At 36.0% G+C, this 23,732-nt stretch overlaps 3 protein-coding genes across 11 annotated transcripts in view; 2 read left to right on the forward strand and 1 right to left on the reverse strand.

The window, feature by feature from the left end:
• LOC110994579 (inositol hexakisphosphate kinase 1) overlaps positions 1–12,706 on the forward strand; it is a 41,579-nt gene extending 28,873 nt beyond the window's left edge. For all 3 annotated transcript variants that reach the window (XM_022261287.2, XM_022261285.2, XM_022261286.2), the window contains exons 4-8: positions 1,260–1,383; positions 1,718–1,794; positions 3,115–3,290; positions 10,302–10,507; positions 10,861–12,706. In XM_022261287.2, coding sequence (XP_022116979.1) covers positions 1,260–1,383; positions 1,718–1,794; positions 3,115–3,290; positions 10,302–10,507; positions 10,861–11,452 — 1,175 coding nt within the window. In that variant the 3' untranslated portion in view covers positions 11,453–12,706. The remainder of the gene's footprint in view (positions 1–1,259; positions 1,384–1,717; positions 1,795–3,114; positions 3,291–10,301; positions 10,508–10,860) is intronic.
• Positions 12,707–13,010: 304 nt separating this feature from the next.
• On the forward strand, positions 13,011–22,115 carry LOC110994528. Of its 6 annotated transcripts, none has more exons than XM_022261213.2 (12): positions 13,013–13,624; positions 13,702–13,828; positions 16,992–17,511; positions 17,964–18,023; positions 18,624–18,965; positions 20,091–20,195; positions 20,448–20,504; positions 20,681–20,845; positions 21,069–21,257; positions 21,422–21,548; positions 21,658–21,750; positions 21,820–22,115. In XM_022261213.2, the coding sequence occupies exons 1-12, from the start codon at positions 13,540–13,542 to the stop codon at positions 21,963–21,965; spliced, it is 2,016 nt and encodes a 671-aa protein (XP_022116905.2). In that variant the 5' UTR covers positions 13,013–13,539; the 3' UTR covers positions 21,966–22,115. The 6 variants fall into 6 exon arrangements, with proteins under 6 accessions (XP_022116907.2, XP_022116909.2, XP_022116910.2 ...); XM_022261214.2 differs by having other exon boundaries at positions 13,016–13,624; positions 21,069–21,236; XM_022261215.2 differs by lacking the exon at positions 20,681–20,845 and having other exon boundaries at positions 13,011–13,624.
• LOC110994532 (transmembrane protein 203-like) lies at positions 21,985–23,202 on the reverse strand. 2 transcript variants are annotated; one of them, XM_022261223.2, is made up of 3 exons: positions 22,967–23,202; positions 22,730–22,898; positions 22,417–22,657 (listed from the first exon to the last, which is right to left on the reverse strand). In XM_022261223.2, the coding sequence occupies exons 1-3, from the start codon at positions 23,120–23,122 to the stop codon at positions 22,551–22,553; spliced, it is 432 nt and encodes a 143-aa protein (XP_022116915.2). In that variant the 5' UTR covers positions 23,123–23,202; the 3' UTR covers positions 22,417–22,550. The 2 variants fall into 2 exon arrangements, with proteins under 2 accessions (XP_022116916.1, XP_022116915.2); XM_022261224.2 differs by lacking the exon at positions 22,967–23,202 and having other exon boundaries at positions 21,985–22,657; positions 22,730–22,872.
• Positions 23,203–23,732: the final 530 nt, after the last annotated feature.

The following is a 23,732-nucleotide window of genomic DNA, read 5'->3' on the forward strand; positions in this document are numbered from 1 at the left end:
AGTAAGGAAGTTTTTTGTTTGACATCATATAGTGATTTTGTTTATATCTACGTCATGGAAAATGAGTGGTCCGATGAACGCATGATTGTTTCTTTATATTTTTTTATCTTATCATTCTAACGCCGCGCTCTTTAGTTTGACGGCGCGTAGGTACGCTTGGGATTTGTGTTTTAAACATTCCTTATTGCTCTATTATCGTGATCATCATAAACAAATTATGAATAACGTGAAAGTGTGACGCCTGAGAGGTAAAACGCAAACCCGCCGACCGCAATCATTCTAGGTATTACGATTTTACGGACCAATATATAGTCCATTTTCACCATAAAGCATAGAATTAGAAAGGCATCGCGTGCGAAAAGGCACGTAGCTAACACGCAGATTTCCATGCATTTTGACTTTCAAGAGCGGATATGTCCTCATTATTTACTTTAGTATTATCTGTGTGGCGCTGTGCATTATACAGATAATAGATATCGTAATCCTTGTTTATGTTGATAAACTTATAAACATGGAAATTTTCTACACATATACTGGTTATGTTGAACAATTGGCTAAGTAATATGAACGTTAAGAATTTAACGCCATTGCACCTTGCGGTGGAATTGAACGGCGTCGATTGCATTAGGGCCGAGCCGAGTGCTCGCGGGTGGCGGGTTTGAACGCAAGAGCGCGAGCGGGAGCGGGAGCGGGCCAGGGTCAGGACCACAATATTAGTTTCCTTGTTGTCGCAAGGGTCGCGGCACTGCGGCGGGCGGAGCGACGCCGGAGGCTCATCGCACAACCGCCCCCTATTAGCGCCCTAGCGGTAATTTTACATTGTGGGTTTGTAAACCTTTACTTAAAGCCTACACGACACATTACAAATCACGACTTCAGATACAGCACTACTTATAACACATACACAACAATTAAACAGACAATTAACATTAATGTGTCTCATATAAACAAAACACAGAAACACACCACAAAAGATATACAAACCCTTTTAACTTACGTTAACCGATAAAACTTTCACGTTTCATTAATTAACGCTCGCAAGTTGCACGATAGTAAGTAAATATTGTATTTATTTTACTACAATTTGTTGTCAAATTGATCTGCCATAAGGTTCCATTAATAAAGGCAGAATTGAAACAGTTTGAGATAAACAGTGATAAATTAATTTGAAAATGAAAAAAAAATTGTCACGAGACTAGCTTAATTGACGTTTTTTGCAATTGTGTATCACATATTTATGAGGAAGCCATTTGTTACAGGCGTGATGCAGGCATCTCACATGGGTGGAACGAAATTGGAAAAGCGCTACTCGCCGTGTTTCCGCGACGAGAACGGGCGCAGGCAGTCGCTGACGGGCAAGCGCAAGCGCGACGATGTGTTCAAGTGCGTATCCGGCGAAGCCGCGTGCACTCGCGCCGCACCCTCCTCGACACTTGTCATGTGTCCTTTATCATATTTCAGAATCTTTGACGTACGCCGGCCCGGGGTCGACGTCGCCATTTATTCATACTTACATGACTATCCCACTAATGAGCGATGCACGAGCACTCACAACGCGAGCCCTGTGTGACTTGCATCGTGGAATCGTGGTAATGATATTTAATTGCAATGTAACAATATACCGATAACGACTGCACTTGTGTTTCAATGATTAGCTCCTTGGTTTTCCGTGTTGGGTAGAGGCGTTCGCTAATATTGGCCTCTCTTTTTCTTGCAGATTTAGAGTCCATCGGAACGGCAACGCCAGCGAAGTGCTCAAGAGTATTGCGCATATGGACAATTCGAATAAACAATGTGAGTCGACTCTTTGTATTTCATTGTTCGCGGCATCGGTTATTTGGAATTAGTAATTACGGCTTATCTTATTACACGCGATAAGATAATGTGAACGATCTGATTGATACGAAATAAATTTTCCGAGTAGCGTTGTGTTTATGTTTATCATGGTACGAACCAACATTATACTTAAACAGGCTTTTTAGTTTTATATGCGAGAGTATAGCCATATTGTTGGCACTCTCTTCAACACTCTCTACAACTTATAAGGCCGGCAACGCACTCGCTAGCCCTCTGGCATTGTGAGTGTCCATGGGCGGCGGTATCACTTAACGCCTCCTGCCCCTGTTCTATAAAAAAAACAACAGTTAATTACGCCTCCTGCCCCTGTTCTATAAAAAAAACAACAGTTAATTACTTTCATTTATTTCATAGCAAGCAAGTGGTGAATAAAGAGTAAAAATAAAATCTTCTATCATTTATACTTTATTATTTTAACTCCCGATGACCCAGGAACCGTAAAGTGCATATAATACTGATACGATAGTTCCGTATAGGATTACGACATAAGAACAGTCGACTCTCGATAATTTGATTTCTTTTCCAGTCTTAAAAAAAATACTCAATTAATTGAATGACATCTTTCATATTTGAAATATAAGGTATAATTAATTATTCCACGCCATTAAGGTGTAGGCCGAGAGAAAAAGCTGGCGTAAAATCTCTCGGTTCTCTTTTAAAATAGCAAATAAATTTTAATTGGTCAGGTCAGGTCAAAAACCCTTGGTTCAGGGTATTTGGTCCTATCGGTAATTTCAAGTTGAAGGAATAGTATATTGCACGCCAATATGCGATAATTTGAAGGTTTTATCATAGATATGTCATTTTGAAATTTCTTTGGACAATGAAAGAATGTTTTTGAGTGAACTCACTCAAAAACAGATTACGGACTTTCGAATAAAAAATTGTGAATAAACGTTTTATTTTATTTTATTATTTATAAAAAATACGAATTATGGATCAAATCTAACCTAACCCCGACTCTCGTGATTTCTTAATCGGAACTCTTGGTAATTTAAAGTTACAAATCGACAGTCGACTGTGATACCGATTTTTCAAGCTTTATATTAATATCATTAAAGCATATATATAGGTAATTAAGTAGCTAGGATTACACCTAACCTACCTAAATCACACCTAAAGTAATGAAGACTTATGAAGACTCTGTGAATATATCAAATAACACAACAACTCTAACGACGTTTCTTTGAAATCTTTATAGCTTAATTCGAAGCAAATTTTTATATAGGACCATCTAAAAATAGCAATGTTTTACAGATTTTCTCATGATGGAGAACATAACGTCGTCGTATCGTCGGCCGTGCGTGCTCGATCTAAAAATGGGCACGCGACAGCACGGCGACGATGCGAGCGCTGAGAAACGGACGAAGCAGATCGCTAAGTGCGCGGCTAGTACGTCCGGCTCGCTCGGTGTACGACTTTGTGGGATGCAGGTGTGTTGACGACCTATTTGTACACATTTGTTTTTCATTTGTGTATCATTATAGCAATATCTAAATAGATTATTTAAATTAGAATATTACGGAATATTACATATAATTATGTTCGGTGCTAGTTTTTTGTATGGAGATGTTTAAATAGAACTCTGTGTTTGAACTCCATGTTGCGCATGGGCATGTAGTTCGCGGGAAAGGTCTCCTCCAGTTTTTTTTCCAACTGACTCTGTCCATGGCTTTTTTCTCCATTCGCTTCTTTTCTTAGGGCGCCTTCTTCTTTCCCTTGAACCATACAGTTGTTTTTAAAGACCACTTTTTATCTGTGTATCTTGTTATATGCCCACTATCGCTGATATAAAATCATAATTAGATTTATTATTTCTAATAAAAAATAGTGATGATTACATCATCGAGATAATATTGTGTAACATTTAATGACTATTCTATGTATATTGTGCCCTTTTCCTTTTACACAATGCTCTAACAAAGATAAAACTATTGTGTCATTATCTTTAATGGGGAAACACATATGTAATGAGCAATGTTTTTGTCTTAATTAATTAATTTAGTTTTAACAAAAAGAATATATAACTGTTCTTTTTTTATAAAAACTACTTAAATTTATGTATTATGTGTTCCGTTTGACGTCCGAGGTCCATTATGAGAGTACATCGCTTCCGTTTCCGCCCAAATCGCTAGTTACCGACCTTTTCCCACCACGTGACACCGCCGCCAGCGCCCAGCGTTTGAAACTGGAACTAACTTTTTATCGCGCTAAAGCAAGCCGCCAGAATTCTTGTTCATTGTTGCGTCGTTTTTCGTCTAGCACAGTCGCTAGTGCAAACTTAAAAACGAATCAGTATATTTAAAGTTATATCGACCTAAAATTTATTTTCAAAGTGAAAATACGTAAATCGGTGAACTCGGTTTTCACGTTATAATTACAAAATCGTTAAGAAAAGTTCTAAAATCAGTGAAAATTGGTTAAGTAAAGTGCTAAAATAGGTGAAAAATGGTTAATAAAAGTGCTAAAATCGGCGGTGTTGGCCACGCGGTCGAACGTGCCTAGCCCGCACTTTACAAAGCCTTCTCATAATGTCACGGAAGATTTTGTCTCTGCAAGTTCTAACAAGCCGGGTTCTTCGCAAAGTTCGCAAAAGCACGAGTGAAGAGGATGAAGAACCGCCGCCAAAACAAAGACGAAATAACCACGTGCGCAGTAATTCACGTGATTCTTCTCCAGATTTGTTTTAAAGGTTTGAGTAATTGTCGCAGAAATTGGTGAGTCATCTTAATAATACTTTCTCCAATTATGCTGCGTTATCTGGCATGTTTAAAAAGTGCCTCAATCTATATATAATAATAATGCAAACCTAAACGACCCGTTTTTAAACCATGCGGTTTAACGCTTCTGATCTGAACTGTGTACGTTATATGATATACAAAAGAAATACGTTGCTTTTTCTGCTTTTACCGATTTCAAAATTAATAAAGACGTTTCCTAGAGGATTCTTTATAATTGTATATCATGGAACGGTTTATGGTTTACGGTTATTATGGAAAGTTTTGCGGTCTTATCGAGCACGTTTGTAGCTCAAAATGAGTTAGTAAATAAGGCGTTACGTAGCGTTTTAGAGTGGTATTCTCACTTGAACGTGACGCTTAATTCAATTCTATACATGATCAATTGTACGAATGTTTTGGTTAAAGTATAAAGTGTATAAAGTGAGTAACGGGCTCACGAGGTTTTACAAATTATTTGCGGCAAACGGGCCAAAGTCTTAGAATCTCGCTGTAAAACATTGCTAAAAAACCTAAAAAGAATTTCCTCTCTTCGGTATACATGTTTAATCCGGAACTATTATCTACATATTTACATAAAGTTGGTGGTATTGACAAATTTGGCAGAATTTGCGGGTACCAACCTAAAACAATACGCGTTAAATCACCCGTACGTTCTGAATAGCCTGTAGCTTCAACTTCTCAGGTCAGTCAAAAGCCCTTTCTTTGTAACCGATACAACTCAAAACAAGGACAAAAGAGTCACAACTTTGATGATCACGAAAGGAAGAAAAAAGGGGGGTGCAAAAGTAACAGATTAAATAAATACAAGTATAAGTGACTCGATAGGCTTTTCGGGTGGTTGTTTAAGGTACTATCACAAAAATTGGGCGAAATTAAAACCCTCTTCCAACCGCCATTAATACTGCCAACGCGGGAAATCCTAAAAAAGTTGCAAACACCCGTTTCAACTTCGATGTCGTTGGAAATCCATTTCATGATTCTAAACCATAATAAATACTGGAGCCAGCCCTACTGACCCCGTTGTTCATATCTCCTCTTTTATAATAACGAAAAATTAAATAAATAAATAAATGCGATTTATTTTCAACCCAAAATCCTTATTTTCATGAAACCAGAACCTTTTCATCTGTTTCATCACCACCAAATGCCAAATTTTCCTATAATAAAGCAATGGTGAAGGATCTCGGCCAAACCCAGTACCATGTACCGATTTTCCACGAACATCGTTTCTTTCTGTGTACCAGTTATGAGGGAAGGCTCCGTCAAATGACATGTTTTGGCCATAGCTCCGAAAATTTTTTGCGTCGGCGACAACTTGGACAGACGAGCTATTACGCCGTCAAGGCTTACGAGTAATCGTTTTCTTGGATGATTACTTACTGGTCCACCAGGACAGAACAAGTCTGAACTCCCAGGTTCTCGTAGCCATGCCCTTTATCTTTAAGAACCTGGACTGGACCATAAATCTAGAGAAGTCGATATGCACTCCAATGAGGTCGATCGATTTTCCGGGTATCACGAGGGACACAATATCAAAAGCAAAGTCCTCACCTGCAGAGAAAGTAATCAAAATTCGTCAGTGCCAGTTAACACGCCTGTCAGCCGGCAAATTGGACCCTCAAGCAGGCCCAACGCCTCTTAGGGTATGCCAATTTTGCGACCTCCATCACCCACCGGGGGAGGTTGCATTGCCGAACGCTACAGCGATACAGGAATGATTTAAGGAGATCTCCTCTTTGCCCGAGTCCTTTTGCAGAGGAGGTGAATCAAGACATGGTATAGTGGATAACCTATCTCAATTTTGCGACCTTCATCACCCACCGGGGAAGGTTGCATTGTTAAACACTGCAACGATAAAGCAATTCATTAAGGAGACCTCCTCTTTGCCCGAGTCCTTTTGCAGAGGAGGTGAATCTAGACATGGTATAGTGGATAACCTATCTCAATTTTGCGACCTTCATCACCTACCGGGGAAGGTGGCATTGTTAAACACTGCAGCGACAAAGAAATTCATTAAGGAGACCTCCTCTTTGCCCGAGTCTTCTTGCAGTGGGGGTGAATCAAGACATGGTATGGTGGTTGCACAACCTCGGTCACAAGACCCCGATTCACTTAAAAACAAGGCATATGCATTACATTGTCACCGATGCCTCGGATCTACAAAAGGGAGTGCAGGTCAACAACAAACCCCTGAAAGGTTCTTGGACACAGTCAGATGGAGTGGCATTGTAATCTGAGGGAGATGCACGATCGTAGCAGCAATCTGTTTGACACACTCCGGGGTCCTAAAGAACTCGACGTTAATCCTGCAAAGCGACAGCAAAACTGTTGTTTAGTACATAAAAAACGAAGAAGGAACAAGGTCATAAATGCTGTTAAAATTGACAAAAGATCTTCTGGCACTGACGTACAGTTTGAATATTGTACTTATCCCTCACGACACTTGCCGGGAATGTACAACGTGGAAGCCAATTACCTCTCGCGCAATCGCAGGGGCGCCAAAGGGCATCTCTTAAAAGGGCAACCACGGACATATTCGAACCATATAGATCTTTTCGCTTCTGGAGAGGTTCATGTCGTAGCAAGTTATGTGTCGCTAAACTATTAGACTCGAACGCTTGCGACTCCTTCATTAAGCAAATACTGGAGATACGATCTAGTGTTGATATTTCCACCGCCAGCGATTCTACCTCGAGTGCTGCACCATTTCATCTTTCCTCTAAGGGAAATAATAGCATAATAATAGCACCCAGGTGGAGGAAGCATTTTTTGGCGCCCGGATTTGATAGCCCGAACACTTGCACCCTCGCTATCAGTACGGAATCTAAGCCAAACCCTGATATATACATACCGTAACTAGTTAACCTCCTCCTTAAGTGCAGAAATTACAATTGGAAACGTTTTTTGGCTAGGAATCTTTAACAGACAACTGGCTTGAGACGAAAAACTTCTTTCGTCGTGTTGAAGAACTTCAACAAGGAAAACATAAGCCCCTTTTTGGTATAAATGGGTAAATTAAATTATAACTATATATATAATTAAATATGAACTGAATATGTCGATTCCCGGCTCCTCCTGATGTAGTTAGATACTTAGCAAAACTATTTACCAAATAATCATCTGGCATATGGTTCAATTTGTGAGACTCTAAGCGATGTTAAGATTCCATCTAATAATAATTTATTAAAAACGTACATAGTAAAGCATTTCCTTTCCTCATATCGCTTATAGCTAAACCAATCACGCAGGAATTGCCAGTATGGGATGCACATCCATTATAATTTTATTGGCGTCTCGGCGCAGAGTTCATGATTTGACTCTTGCGTGGCGACCTTCATCATTTTATTATTAGCCGTAATTCCATCACTTTGCATCTGGTTTTCGGTTATAAAACAGATACAGAAACGTATAGACAATCAAGTTGGACGTTTTTATCTTGCCCGAATAAGCATCTGAATCCGTCATTTGTCTTAGGACACTCATAACCGTCTCTAATAATAGGCGTGGCTCCTTGACAAATTTATTTATTACAACCAGAGATCCTGTAAGACTAGCTACCCCCGCAATTATTGGGAGCTAGGTTAAGAAAACCCTTTAGAATCGGGTATCAAATCATCGCCGCGTAGATTTGATTAGGTGTAGCTTCGCTAAAGTTTTTAGAAAGATTTCCCATAAATTAAATTATTGCTAAGGCAAAGTGGCGTCATGAAAGTTCATAAGAAATATTATTGTCGAAATCTAGAAAATAATAGTCGGAATGCTGAGACTCGATCGGAAAAGTCTCTTTCGCAGTAGGATTTTCGGCCGCTTAATGAATAAGCCAGGTTTTCTACTTCTATATAAACAATGAAAATTTATTTACCATATTTATTAAATGGTACTAAAGCTTAGGCTTTAATTAGATTGTATTGTTTATTTTATCGAAAATAAATAATTCAAATCACATTGTTGCGTTTTTTAGTTATATTATATAACCTTACAAGCCACCAGGAGATAACAAACACGTCTCTCATAATGGACCTCGGACGTCAAACGGAACACATAATATATAAATTTTACCTAAAAATAAAATTTGTATTATGTTTCCTAAGACGTCCGAGGTCCAAACGAGCTCTTCCTGGTTCTCTAATTATGAGACAAACAATGAACAAGAATTCTGGCGGCTTGCTTTAGCGCGATAAAAAGTTAGTTCCAGTTTCAAACGCTGGGCGCTGGCGGCGGTGTCACGTGGTGGGAAAAGGTCGGTAACTAGCGATTTGGGCGGAAACGGAAGCGATGTACTCTCATAATGGACCTCGGACGTCTTAGGAAACATAATACAAATTTTATTTTTAGGTAAAATTTATATATTAATTAAACTTCAATGTTAGAAATTTGTTTTTTAACATTACCTCATTCTCCGATAGAAAAATATAGGAGAAAATATCAATTTCCTACCTGTATGTGTACTGCAACGGAGGTTTTGAGAGGCTCCGGTAGAATGCGAAAGCGATGCCGGAACCCTTACGTGACCTTATAGAAACTACCTTGGTTTTAGTGGGTATGGCTTGGCTCACCCAAACTCTGAATGCAGAGACTCTGGTGTGGGTCGATCCCTGATCAGATACCCGTGCTACTTTCACAAGCAGAGGCTGCAAATGCTTTTTGAAAGAAAGAACTTTATTAGACACAAAATACATTAATGTTTCTATAAAGTAGAGTGCACTGGCCCCCACACTAGGATTCCCTGTGTTGTGGGCAGCCAGTCTCTTCCTTTTACATCTAAACGTTATTTAATTAATTAATTTTACTTAACAAATTTATACATATACTATTTTTGTACGATAAGAATGTTTTCTGTATCAGTATAGGACAGCTGAACAAGATATTGTTTGAGTTTTTTGAAGTGAAACTTCTTTAGAATCGTTGTGATTTCAAACCGGATGCAACGAAAAAGCGACAGTAAAAAGAGACAGAAACATTAATTCATATGATTTAACGTGGGAGAAAATGAGATAGATAAACTTCTTTCGAATCGTCGTGATTTCAAACCGGATGCAGCGGTAAAGAGAGACAGAAACATCAATTCATCATATGATTTAACGTGGGAGAAAATGAGATAGCAGGCATTATACAGCCTCTCTTTACTGCCGCTTTTTCATTTGATCGAATTTCAAACTTTCGATGTTTTAGTTTTTCCCAAATTAAAAATTTATATTAAACTTATAAATTAAAATTTATCATTAAAATATACTGTTTTAAAAGAACACACACATTTAGATAATGGAAAATGATTAATTTATATATGATTAATAATAAAAAAAATGTTTTTGAAGGTTTCACTTCTACCATGTGTGAATTGCACATATGTTTTTAGTGAAAGTATGTAAAGTGATTTTTGAAATGTTAGTGATAATTTTATTTTTAATGAAGTGTTTAAAGATGAATGGGCCTCGGAAGGAGAAAAAGCGTTGAGCGAAAAAAGTGGGATTTTTAGGTTGCTTATATAAAGGTTTGCGTTTGGTTCGATTTGGTATTGTGGGTGTTTGTTTCCACAAAAGCCTGCATATTGCCATTAAGTATAATTGTCTCACAGTTAAGAGCCCTGTTTCACTGTACAATTTTGAAGTTTTTCCACCTCGGTTATAAAAAACACGCTTGTGACGAACGTGTCATGCTAGTTTACCAAATCCATAAAGACTCATAACTGATGTCTATCAACAGGTGTATATTCCCGAAACGGGCGCGTGCCTCCGTCGCGACAAGTATTGGGGACGCGGTCTCACTGAGAGCGGATTGCGTGACGCACTCCGCGACTTCTTTGCGGCGGGTGGCGGTTTAAGAGCGCGCGTTGTACGCCGGGTGCTGAGGGATTTAGATTCACTAAGACGCGCCATCGCCAAACAGACTAACTACAGATTTTATTCGTGGTAAGTGTATTGAACTGCTCTTGAAATCAAATCAAATTTTGAAATTATTTTATATATTTTACATATTTCAATCATTGTCATTTTCTCACATCACATAATGGGTGAAGTGAGTTGAAAGACAAAATTCGTACTTAATGTACTAATAGTATTTAGTTAATAACATAAATTCGATTACCAAATTTCATTTGTTAGGCTTCAGATGTTTCCTCACTTTAAAGTTGAGAAACATTATATTATATACATTTGTATTGCTATTAAAGCTACATTTACTTAACTGAAGATATTTACAATATTGATATCATTGTCTATGTTGTCGTTGTAATTATTAACCAAGTAATTTTACTTAATTTCAGCTCTCTATTAATCGTATACGAAGGTGACGTGACACCCCAGCCCGAAGATTCAGGTGTTTCAACATCCGAGTATGAGGGCGACGCATCTAGCAGTTCCGCAGAACTGGCGCCTTCCGGACACTTTGACATGTCCACTTTAAACGACGAAATGCCCGCGGAATCCTCACGGAAACGCGAGCCGTTCCGCCCTCACTGCGAGGAAACTATGGGTGGTTATGAAGATGCCGAATCCGCCGGTCCGCCTTCACCGCGGCCACACCCGCCGAGTCCCGATTCAGCCGATAGTTGGATGGCCTACTCGTCAGCCAGCAGCGATTCCTGGCGAGCTGAAAACGAAACCGAAGCGGAGACCGAGGCGGAAGGGAGCGGGAAAAGACCAAGAACACGTGGCTGGGAGGCTCCTCAGAGTCCTGAAGAACGGGTCGACATCCGCATGATAGATTTTGCGCACACGGCCTATGCTGGCGCAGCAGCAGAGTCACCCCTCGCCACTGCCACCCCTCACGATGGACCCGACTGCGGTTTCCTCACCGGAGTGGACTCTCTGAAACGTCTCCTGACTGAAATCCTACTACCCCCGCCCTACAGTTAATGAGCGATGAGTGACTACCATCTCTGTGAATAGTATTGAAACGCCGCCGGACCTTCGGTGTTTGATGTTCCCAGATTTTCCTTATTGCCGCTGCGTTGGACATAGAGATACTGATCTTGGCGATAGGCTGTCGATTCTATGAGAACGATAGCCATTTTATTTTTGGCCATATTTTCTATATGTCGGCGACGCTGTTCGGGGCGGTTCGTGTCGCGCGATGACGCAGCGGTGGTACTTTGCGGATGTGGGCGGTACAAATTTATGTTAAAATTATTTCGATGGGACCCATTAGATTTGTATTAAGTTATTCCATATTGACTGGTTTCCACTTGGGTGACGTGATGTTGAATCGAGAGTAGACATTCCTGGATGCTCGGGCTGTGTTTTCGTTGTGACGAATTCTTGACATCTTAGCTTATTCTTCATTTTGCATTTAGAAATCCCACTTTTAGTTTGCTTTGTAAGATATCATTGCTGTCTGATGTCTGGCAGCTGAACCCTCATTTCTGATCTTCAATAGCGGTGGCTATGAGTTCAAATTCAATTAAATCAAAGGTTTGTAAGGCACAGCTTAACCCTATAGACTAATAGTATCTTATTGGAGATAGCGATGACAGATACATAAATATTGCATTGAGGGTTTGCTGCCCGACTAAACTAAATCTTTATCCCACTCATCCAAGCCAAAGGTAACAGTGATTTGGTCAGTTTAATTTGTATTATATACCACTGCAATTTTGTACATATGTATTGCAAGATTTATATATGAAGTGTATAAAATGATATAATTGTATGTGTTTAATTCCGTTACTTGGATGTTTATGGTGTTAGTGTAATAATTTGGCAAACAAACAGTATTATTACGTAATCGCAATGCAAGTGTAGAAATAATTTATAGAGCAGGTGCTAATATCGTAATATGTACACTGCCAAATGTATGAATGGTTTGCTGGTATAACATATGGTCAGAGTAGAGTAGGTTAGTTCCACTTCCTGATAGCCACAGATAATTAATTTGTGTCAAATCGATCAGGAATTAGTGGAACTGGCTATCGCACGTAATGGCACGGCGTTAGCCAACATTCCCTTCGTACGGCGTATTTTGTTTGTTCGTGTATAATTTTTGTGGGATAAATTTTTAAATGTACCTGTTTAAATTAGAATGCTAGGCTGTATCAAATTATCTTTATGTCTGTTATTTAAAAAAAAAACTGTATGACATTATTTTGTTAATAAATTTTAGGTATTAAAATATCTGGTTGTTTTTCTTGGTCTATTTGAGGATGTTCGAATATTCTATATATTTTAAACACGAAATTTAATTTCTGATGATACTTTAATCAGAAAAATGAAATCTGCATATAAGCGATAAACAATAAGAACTTAATATTTAAACTTCAAATAATATTTTTAAGACAACCGATAGATAAGAAGTTAGTCAAGAAAGTATAGCTCCACAGAGATCAATATGAAATAAAATAAAAAGAAAGTAGGCATTATCAATGAAGTAAAGAAGGAAAGTAGGCATTAACTGAGAACGCGAAAATAGCGTTAATCTGCTTAAAATAACACTGCTATAGAAACTAGAGACTGACATATGTTGCTTTTTTTTAACGCTATTCATATGCGTAAAAGGAAGAACAACATTTGTCATTTTGTCAGTTACGTAGTTTGATCATTTTCTTTGTGTCTAGTTTCGTTTAAAAACAAAATAACAGAATGCTTATCGCGTCATTTTAGGCATTAGGAAAAAACTTGGTAGCCGACAATGAAAATATAGTTATAGATTATAGATACACAGAATCAATATATGCTGTCCTACTTACTCTAATATTTTTGATATATTACTTGCACACGCTATCTCGCTCCCGCAACTTTTAACATTTTAGCAAAACGGCTACTGTTATTATCTGTGTGTAACCACAAACAATATTTTACTAATCGAAAAAAAAAATACCATCGAAAAAAAGAAGACATTTCCCGCCCGGAGTCGAGTTAATTCACGTATAAGTTAAAACTTTAAATAATTACCTATTGTGTTGCTGAATTATATCAAAATTATAACGTAAATCAAAAATAGCAAAAAAATGGGCGATAAATCAATACAAAATATTCGTCAAATTGTTGATGAACATCAATCGTCTGTAACCCTTTCTAAATGTTGTATAAAAAGTAAGTTTGAACCTTTAAATAATTATTCTACGTTGATTATATAATTACTTATATTTATCAGGCTACATATTCTTTAGCGCAACATTTCTTGCTGAAGAAGTTAAAAGAGCAATGGAAAAGGCAAACAGTCGAAATTAATTCCATTAACAAAATGAATATGAGATTGGAGATGGAAATAAAATTAGATGAACAAAAACGAAAGAGGTAACAAGTCTAAGATAAATCATGGATAAACTTTCCAATATGACCCGTCGATTTGAATGCTCAAATTTTTTTTTGTAGATAGTACTCACCATAAGAAAGCGTTTTGTAAAGTATTAAGTTGCGGAAACTTACGGTTCATGAGATATATTTATTTATACTTTCCATACAAATGGACAAATATCATTCCATAACACGCCATAACACAATGAATTTGACAAATAACTGATGTCAAACATCAACCATTTCACGTATCGATTAGTGAAGGGTTCGAAAAATTTGACGTATCGATACTACTAAACTTTCCAATATGGACCATAGATTATTTGTAACTTATGATCAAATTAATTATTTGTAATCAAAAAACTTAATTATTATCTAGTTCGGTTAGGTTAGGTTAGTTTATGAATATTTTTTTTAATAACATTTTATTTAATAACCTAAAAGTACCCAACACCGAATCAAAGCACCCCACTATCCACGTGGTCTTGTCTGTCCTACCCCTAGAGTGTATATAAATAATCGGAGCCGTTCAAAACCCGAATTATTATCTAGTTCGGTTAGGTTAGGTTAGTATATGAATATTTTTTTTAATAACATTTTATTTAATAACCTAAAAGTACCCAACACCGAATCAAAGCACCCCACTATCCACGTGGTCTTGTCTGTCCTACCCCTAGAGTGTATATAAATAATCGGAGCCGTTCAAAAACCGAATTATTATCTAGTTCGGTTAGGTTAGGTTAGTATATGAATATTTTTTTTTAATAACATTTTATTTAATAACCTAAAAGTACCCAACACCGAATCAAAGCACCCCACTATCCATGTGGTCTTGTCTGTCCTACCCCTAGAGTGTATATAAATAATCGGAGCCGTTCAAAACCCGAATTATTATCTAGTCGGTTAGGTTAGGTTAGTATATGAATATTTTTTTTAATAACATTTTATTTAATAACCTAAAAGTACCCAACACCGAATCAAAGCACCCCACTATCCACGTGGTCTTGTCTGTCCTACCCCTAGAGTGTATATAAATAATCGGAGCCGTTCAAAACCCGAATTATTATCTAGTTCGGTTAGGTTAGGTTAGTATATGAATATTTTTTTTAATAACATTTTATTTAATAACCTAAAAGTACCCAACACCGAATCAGAGCACCCCACTATCCACGTGGTCTTGTCTGTCCTACCCCTAGAGCGTATATAAATAATCGGAGCCGTTCAAAAACCGAATTATTATCTAGTTCGGTTAGGTTAGGTTAGTATATGAATTTTTTTTAAATAACATTTTATTTAATAACCTAAAAGTACCCAACACCGAATCAGAGCACCCCACTATCCACGTGGTCTTGTCTGTCCTACCCCTAGAGTGTATATAAATAATCGGAGCCGTTCAAAAACCGAATTATTATCTAGTTCGGTTAGGTTAGGTTAGTATATGAATATTTTTTTTAAATAACATTTTATTTAATAACCTAAAAGTACCCAACACCGAATCAGAGCACCCCACTATCCACGTGGTCTTGTCTGTCCTACCCCTAGAGCGTATATAAATAATCGGAGCCGTTCAAAAACCGAATTATTATCTAGTTCGGTTAGGTTAGGTTAGTATATGAATATTTTTTTTTAATAACATTTTATTTAATAAACTAAAAGTACCCAACACCGAATCAGAGCACCCAACTATCCACGTGGTCTTGTCTGTCCTACCCCTAGAGCGTATATAAATAATCGGAGCCGTTCAAAAACCGAATTATTATCTAGTTCGGTTAGGTTAGGTTAGTATATGAATATTTTTTTTTAATAACATTTTATTTAATAACCTAAAAGTACCCAACACCGAATCAGAGCACCCCACTATCCACGTGGTCTTGTCTGCCCTACCCCTAGAGTGTATATAAATAATCGGAGGCGCGGAGGAAGAGCAGCCCCCACCCGCCGTAACAAAGCACAGGCATGAAATGCCTGTGCTTTGGTACGCAAGGGTGGAGGGGCTGCGTTTTCCGTAGCGCCGGAGCCGTTCATAAACCGAATGATTATCTAGTTCGGTTAGGTTAGGTTAGTATATGAATTTCTTTTTTCTAAGAACTGTTTCTGAAATCATCAATAAACATATAAAAAACTAATATTTATATCATATAAAAACTAATATTTATCATATTAAAACTAATATTTATATTATATTTGAATAAAATTCAAGTTTTTATTCTAAAAAAACTATCGACAAATTAAAAAAACGATTTTGATGCAAAATGTCACGTCTCTAATAACTAATGGAATCTGTATGGCTAAAGTCCTTTGCCTTTCCCATTAGGGATAAATTGAAAATAAAAAAAAATAAGCAATGGAAAATTTACGATTTATTTACGAATTTCTATACATTATACAGGTTTAAATAATCTTTATTAATATTTAGACGGAACTCCGGCAGAAAAATAACTTGGAGGTGTTCCATTAAAGGTAAAGAGACACTAACATAATCAGTATTATCAAATTCAGGGACACATTTCTAAATTGTTACCATTCTAGCCTTAAAATTTTAAACATGAATATCTCTGTAACTATGGGTTTCCGCAGGTTGGGAATGACACAGGGGGTATTTCTCCATCCCCTCTTCCATCTCCCATCAAAAAAACCTCAAAAATCGACGGGTCATATTGGAAAGTTTAACCTAAATCATACTTTATAAGGTCAACGCAACGCTAAAAGAAATCTAAAATATTTTAAACACATGTAACGGAAATACATATACATTCATCGTTATAATACAAGTCTCATAGTTTTAGGCGTCATGAGATACATTGTGTTTTTTTTAGTCTTGATTTTGTACTTTAATAATTGTATAAGCCAAGCAACAAAAACATTGATTTTAAATTACAAAATGTAGCGCTTCATGTTTTGAAAGCTTTTTAATATTTATAGTCCATTAATTGTTACAATTCTACTTAGTCTCAGTCAGTAAAACAGTGTAAACCAAAACACAATGGCGGCGCCTTCCTAATAGTGATAATTTAACAACATCTACAGTTCATATATACCTACGGAACATAATGCGACATTCAGTTTGGATATTGCCAATTAACCCGATCTCTTCATCAGCCTGTTCCTTACCCCACAATTTTCAGATTATTTTTGATACGTAATTATTTTGAAACCCTTGTAGTTTGCACATTGCTTTGGATACAATTAAATCTGCTAATGTAGAAGCTGAAAAGGAGTATCTTTTAATTAAAGAATTTCGCTCTGACAATGCAGAGCATATGAAAAATAGAATAATCAAATATGAAAAGGAATGGGCCGTTGCTCAGGAGAAATATGGAAATATATCTTATATCAAGAAGTATTTAGATGTAAAAAATAAAATCCAAGCAAGCCAAGATAACTTGAAAGCTCTTTTGAATCAATCCAATGAGCTATCCACACAGATAAATAAAAAAAGATACGAAATGGCTGCCCTCGAAAAAGAACGCGTCATAAAACTAGCTCAGTTCATTGTTATCGATCGACCTATGTTTTTGAAAACGCTAAATGAAAATGTCGCAAGGAAACGCAAACTATCAGTTACCAATCAACAAATAATGAAAGAGAAAAGATTTGTCCCAACAAGCGCTTCGCCGAAAATGAATGTGGATGTTAAAATACCTGCTTCGACTGAAAGTCCACAAAGTAATGTAGGGTTGTTGGTAAGATATTTTCTTCTTTATACTAGATTTGTACTTTTCTTTGTAAGGAATAAACATGAAAGTATTGGACCGATATCAACAGTTCTTACACGGTGCTACATTATTGACTCGGGGAAATGCCATAACTTTTGCGGAGGATTTGGGGCTGGGAAAACTCCATGACGAGGGTTAACAGTGAGGCGTTCTTCCCGCACCACACCCAATTAGGCTTAATTTATTTCCAAAACATTTAAAATTTAGCCGAGAAACTTAAAATATAATTTTTTTATATCTCTCTTCTAGACCTTTCGATTGACGTTAGATGTTAAAATTTAAATTGCCTAAGTACTTACTTTGACTGTAAAACCGATAAAGCCTCTTATATCACGTCGCAGATTGATATTAAATCAAAACTGCATGCTTTCTGCGATCCGTCTTTTATAGAATTTACTAATTCAATAGCTTATTTTCAGTTACCACCGATTCAAATGCAAAGTGTGGATCTCGATGTATTAAGCGTTCGTTTGAATGAGGTAAAACGTTTACAATTATTAAATCTTCTATGTGTGCTCTGATGTGGATACATAGACATTTGCTAAATTAATTCTCATAAACCATATTTCCTGATACACAGAATCGATCCCGTACTGGTTAAACGGATTAATTTATAATAATAATTTATTGCCATAAATCGATTTATATTCCTGGAATATTCTTAATTGTATTTCAGAAGCTTTTAACTTTCCAGTTCTATTTGATGTGTATTTTAATAAAAATTTAATTTCAATTAAAATAACTAAGTGCGAATGAGTGAGGCATAAGCAGTTTTTATTGGGATTTATTACATTTCTGTCAACTTTTTAAGCCGTATTTTGCTAACGAGGTGCAAACGACGAGGTTATTCGGGGAAGGCAAGGTTCCTTACTCCGTACACAAAGGACCAAGACTCGGACCCCACTTTGTGCGAAAAACAGTGATCTTTTCTTGAATAGCTTATAAGTCGTATTGGTGCAGAAATGCCTTTACTGGCACTTCCGTTAGTCTGACACTTCCCAGTAAAAACTGAATATTGAACTTGATTTTAATAAAGTGCGCGGCTAAAATTACTGAGGATAAATAATTTTCACTTACAGATAAAAAAAATGGAAATTTCCAAACATAACGAAATAGCTAATATACCAGTCACTGAGACGATACAAAAAGTTAATACTCCACACTTAAAAGACGATTATATATCTAGCTACTTCGATGTATGTAGCGTAACTAAAGCAGATACAAACGATTATTCAAACAAAAAACTAATACATATTCTGGAGGATATTAAATTAAATGAAAATGAAACTAATGATATTATCGCGAAAGTGACACCGAGCAAGCTACACGATGTTAATGTGATTGAATCGAAATATACAAAAGCTGCCGATTCTAAAGAAAAAGATTTTAATGAAAAGCAAAACTCAGATCGACTTTCACAGGTAGGTTATATATTAGACAACACAGTAATACTATTTAGTTAATAAATCGTGAGCTATCTTGGTAATAAAGAAACCGCAATGTCACAATTCTTGATATCAATTGATACATGCTCGTCCAGTGAAGATGTGATGAGGTTTTCTATAATCCACTATGAGTGTAAGTGTAACTCATAAAAGGCTGGTCATCAAAAGTATTGATGAACCAGACGCAGGAATCTGTTCCATGCGGTTACTTCAAATCAAACCAAAAATCATTTATTCATATAGGTAACAAAAAAAAAGAAATATACATTAAATGATTCAAATTTTACATTTACTGCCAGTTCTCAAATCAAGGGCGTAGAACGGAAGAGAAGAACTGGCAAACTCTCCGCCACTCTTTTTAATCGCCAAGTTTTTTTTTACACAATGTTTGTAAGGAGCTGCAACCATTACACCATGTTCCACATGACATCTTGAATTCAGAAATGTCACGTACTTTTATCGCTAAGGACTCACGAAGCGGTTTGCATCCGCGATAATCGCAACCGTAGCGGATGCGACCGCGCAAAACTCCGGTCTCTTCAGTTTTGAAAATAAAGCTACAAACTACAAAGTCCCTTCAGTTTTGAAAATAAAGCTACAAACTACAAAGTCCCTTCACTTTTGAAAATAAAGCTACAAACTACAAAGTCCCTTCAGTTTTGAAAATAAAGCTACAAACTACAAAGTCCCTTCAGTTTTGAAAATAAAGCTACAAACTACAAAGTCCCTTCAGTTTTGAAAATAAAGCTACAAACTACAAAGTCCCTTCAGTTTTGAAAATAAAGCTACAAACTACAAAGTCCCTTCAGTTTTGAAAATAAAGCTACAAACTACAAAGTCCCTTCAGTTTTGAAAATAAAGCTACAAACTACAAAGTCCCTTCAGTTTTGAAAATAAAGCTACAAACTACAAAGTCCCTTCAGTTTTGAAAATAAAGCTACAAACTACAAAGTCCCTTCAGTTTTGAAAATAAAGCTACAAACTACAAAGTCTGTTCAGTTTTGAAAATAAAGCTACAAACTGCAAACCGCTTCGTGAGTCCTCAGCGTATATCGATTATGCTTGTGATACCAAATAAGATCAATAAGAAAATAATTATAGAAAACTCCCATCGAAACTGGTGAAATAGAAGAAATTAATTTAACCGCTTCCAATTCGCAAGCACTGGTTGTGTTGCCACCCACACAGTTTATGGACTTAACACAGGTCGGTATTATAAGTACCTATTTCAATTCAAATTTCTTTATTATGTTCAACAACAATTGAAAGTGTTACATGTCCAGTGTACATTAATTTCCTGGAATGTAACAAACTTATAAGTAAACACGTTTTTTTAAATTTATAAAAAACAGATAAGTAGTACTTATTTGGTTTGAAGTTGAGATTTTTCGTTCTGTGTCCCAAATCTTCCATTGTTTTTTAACACCCTAATCACAAATCTAGTTTTAATGTTTGTAGGAAACACAGTATACGCATACTCCAGAAAGTGGTATATTAAAAGATGGATTTTCCCGGGTAAGGTTTTCAAATGTATAAAATAAATGTATAAGGCAAAGTTTATAGGTAATTGCCGATGATTCGTGTTTGGATCATGCCCACAAATACATTTTATTTGTTTGTTGCATTTTAAAATAAATTCACAAGTTTTTTTTTGCTAATTTGTCTCACAATTGTGCCACTATCTCATACAGAAATCCCAAGAGAAAAAAGTATGTTTCGAATTAAAAGGAAATGAACCGGAAAATATGGATGTAGACAGCAGTTTGCTAAACACAAGTGTCAAAAATATGGTGTTGAAAAAAAATAACTTAGATTTGTCCCCCGAGTTCATTTACAGCAAAAATACGCTGCAAACGGTACGTTGTTTATTTGAATATGTATTGCGTTTCACGCTAGAGTAGGTATCAAGCCAAAAATATATTACCTCAGAACAACATTTGTATGATAGTTTTCTAGTAATAAGATTAAAAAAATAATACTATTATTTATATTTTAAAACAGAAAGCATATGATTCTTTTGTCAGAAAAGAAACTTGTTTTCCCCTAGAAATCTCTGTTTAACTAAGCAATTAATTGTAGAAACCAAAAGACAACATTGTAACATCAAAATTCTTTAAAAAAGAAGATCAAAATGTTGCGGAACCTAAGGAATATGAAAATAATAATGTTAACAGTAATATAATTGATAAAGATAAACAAAATAATCCTGAAACTACTGAATATCAATCAGTCGGATCAACTTCTCAGGTATCAAGAAATGTAGTACAAGTAACTCTCTTTCATTTATCTTTATGGTGTATATACTTTTACTCTTTATTTTTATGTTTATAGTGTATATTTAACACAGCTAAATAATTTAATGCCTAAAATAAACCAGTGATTTAGTGATCAACTTAAGATCACTAAATCAATCAACTCGAGATTTTTTTAAGGCTGGTGAAGCTGTAAGGCCAATGGGGGGATTGCTCTTTGCTCATAGCCCACATCGTTTATTGGAATCTCTGGACTTATCATGCACAGATAATGCTGAAGGTGATTCAGAATATCTTCATGGAATTGGTAAATTGTTTTTAACCTGTGCAGTTTATATGTTAAGAAGTTCTAGGACTTTCTTATTTTAATTTTGTAAAGTAGACTGTATAGCTTATTATTTTGTGTTAAAATCCAGATTCAAGTCTTCTCATGTCTCCAAAAGCAGATGACATTCAAAATAATGAAGATCAAAACAATAAATCTGAAGGAATATTCAATTTCTTAGCAGGTATTGCTTGTATGATTTTTATGATAATAATAATATTAGAATAAAGTTTAATGATGAATACTTTTTTAGGAATAAAAAGACCTGATTTTAAATTTTCGGGATCTGGTGCTCCAAAGCAAGAAACAGGCACGGGAAGCCAAGAAAATAATAATTTCAACTTTTCATTTGGTGGTGAAACAAAGAAGAAGGGAGGGTTATTTAGTATGTTTCGTTGAAACTTTCTATTACTTCGTCTTTGTATGGCATTGCTTTATTTTTTAAGTATTATATCCATTGTTTTAGCAATAGCCTTGTTGTTTTCCAAATTTCATAATTTTTAATTCAGAAGAATTTACTTACTTTTCAATAAAAGATAAACTAATTCAGAAATTGTATTATTTAAGATAATTATTGATGTAATTGGCATGCTCTTACTGCTATTAACTGTAGTAAAATAAACAAAGGTGCAAATACTTCACTATACTCTATAGCAGAGTCGCCTTGCAATTTCCTACATAATAAAAATTTAAATACAAAAGTTAACCCCAAGAAGATACAACTCCATGAGGCCCTGTACACTGAAGCTTTATATGAATTTTCTAAGGTCATTCTTATACATACTATACAGCAAAAATATGCATTCATAGCATCACTTACAAATAATGGAGCAAATACTGTCCACCAAGCGCTGTTAACAACACCATCAATTTTTAATGCTAATAGAGCTGTAAATATTGTTATTGTTATTAAATTTATCCATATCTCAAACACTGTAAGTCCTATCCATTGAACAATTTCACTCAATGTGAAAAACATTTTTACTAGTTGGCTCCAAGCAAAGCAGTCCTAAATATTCGAATGTGGATTGAGGAAGAGTGCCTTACTTGTGCACTAAATTCTAAATCGTCAGTTAAAGGTTCCAAATCATCTGAAAATGAAAATGACAAATAGTAGCCACATACAACTATTGTATTTATCAGGTACAAGTATGCTTACTTACCTACTAAATCAACAGTTCCTGTATTAACTTCAATTTGACATGTTCCAGCAAATAATGCCTCTACTTGAAGAGCTAGATTACAACATCTTTGTATTGCCGCTCCAAGACCATGCAATATTATATCTTTTTCTCCTTTCGTCAGCAGGTCACAACATTTATCCAACTGAGCCTTAAATAGACGCAATAAATTAGCTATTGCAGATTAAATTAGTAAATAAAGTAGAATACCTGCAGTACCTTAAAATTAGTTTTCTTAGTAATGAATATTACATTATCACCTTCTTTAGGCCGTAAAGGAAGGCGTTTTTTTAACGCATAATTTTTATTAGGTCTGCGTTTCAGAATATTTTGTTGCTGGTCTTGTTTTCTTTTAGAATTTATTTCGTCTCCCATAATTTAAGATTAAGATAAAAATTTACTTTATTTTTCATTGCTTAGTGCTTATATCTTATGACATCTGACAGTCAGTCGGAGACGGAGAGTCAGCAGTCCCCAAAGTTATATTCACAGATATAGTAGAGGAAATGTTGCATACTATATAGATAATGTTCTTGACACAGCGACAAATCTGTTAAATTATTAATTACTCAAGGGATAATAATTAGGCCTTTATAAACGTTATTGCTCATGCATACTATTGACGAGGCTGCATGAGGTGAAGAGAGCAAGAGTGTGGATGACTCCTTTGACTTAAAGAAGTCAAAGGAGTGAGAGAAAGAGAGACACCCACCCGGTCTCTCAACTTTAAGAACAATGTACAAACAAAAAAATATGACTAGTATAAAAATTTCTTTTTCAGGAATTCCTCCACTAGCACTAGCTGAGCTCTATGTAGAATTCGGGTATTCTCGCAAAAGGGCCTGACACTGTCGTGGGAGATTCCCCGTTCCTTACTCGCGATCTTTTAATAAATGATCCATGTCCTTTATTATATAAAATTTATTGCTTTTTACTTTCGATGTGGTGACACCATCAACTTCCGCACCGGGAGCCTCCCAAGGTA

The sequence above is a fragment of the Pieris rapae genome, chromosome 4, assembly GCF_905147795.1.
Source record: "Pieris rapae chromosome 4, ilPieRapa1.1, whole genome shotgun sequence".
In the NCBI taxonomy this organism is placed as follows: domain Eukaryota; kingdom Metazoa; phylum Arthropoda; class Insecta; order Lepidoptera; family Pieridae; genus Pieris; species Pieris rapae.

Excerpts from the sequence above, each read along its gene's own strand:
- LOC110994528 (XM_022261213.2), top strand. The coding sequence starts at position 13,540 with ATGGGCGATAAATCAATACAAAATATTCGTCAAATTGTTGATGAACAT. Across the intron at positions 13,625-13,701 it reads TTCTAAATGTTGTATAAAAA|CGCAACATTTCTTGCTGAAG; the intron begins GTAAGTTTGAAC and ends CATATTCTTTAG. Across the intron at positions 13,829-16,991 it reads GATGAACAAAAACGAAAGAG|TTTGCACATTGCTTTGGATA; the intron begins GTAACAAGTCTA and ends AAACCCTTGTAG.
- LOC110994532 (XM_022261223.2), bottom strand. The coding sequence starts at position 23,122 with ATGGGAGACGAAATAAATTCTAAAAGAAAACAAGACCAGCAACAAAAT. Across the intron at positions 22,899-22,966 it reads CTAAGAAAACTAATTTTAAG|GCTCAGTTGGATAAATGTTG; the intron begins GTACTGCAGGTA and ends CGTCTATTTAAG. Across the intron at positions 22,658-22,729 it reads AGGAACTGTTGATTTAGTAG|ATGATTTGGAACCTTTAACT; the intron begins GTAAGTAAGCAT and ends TTTCATTTTCAG.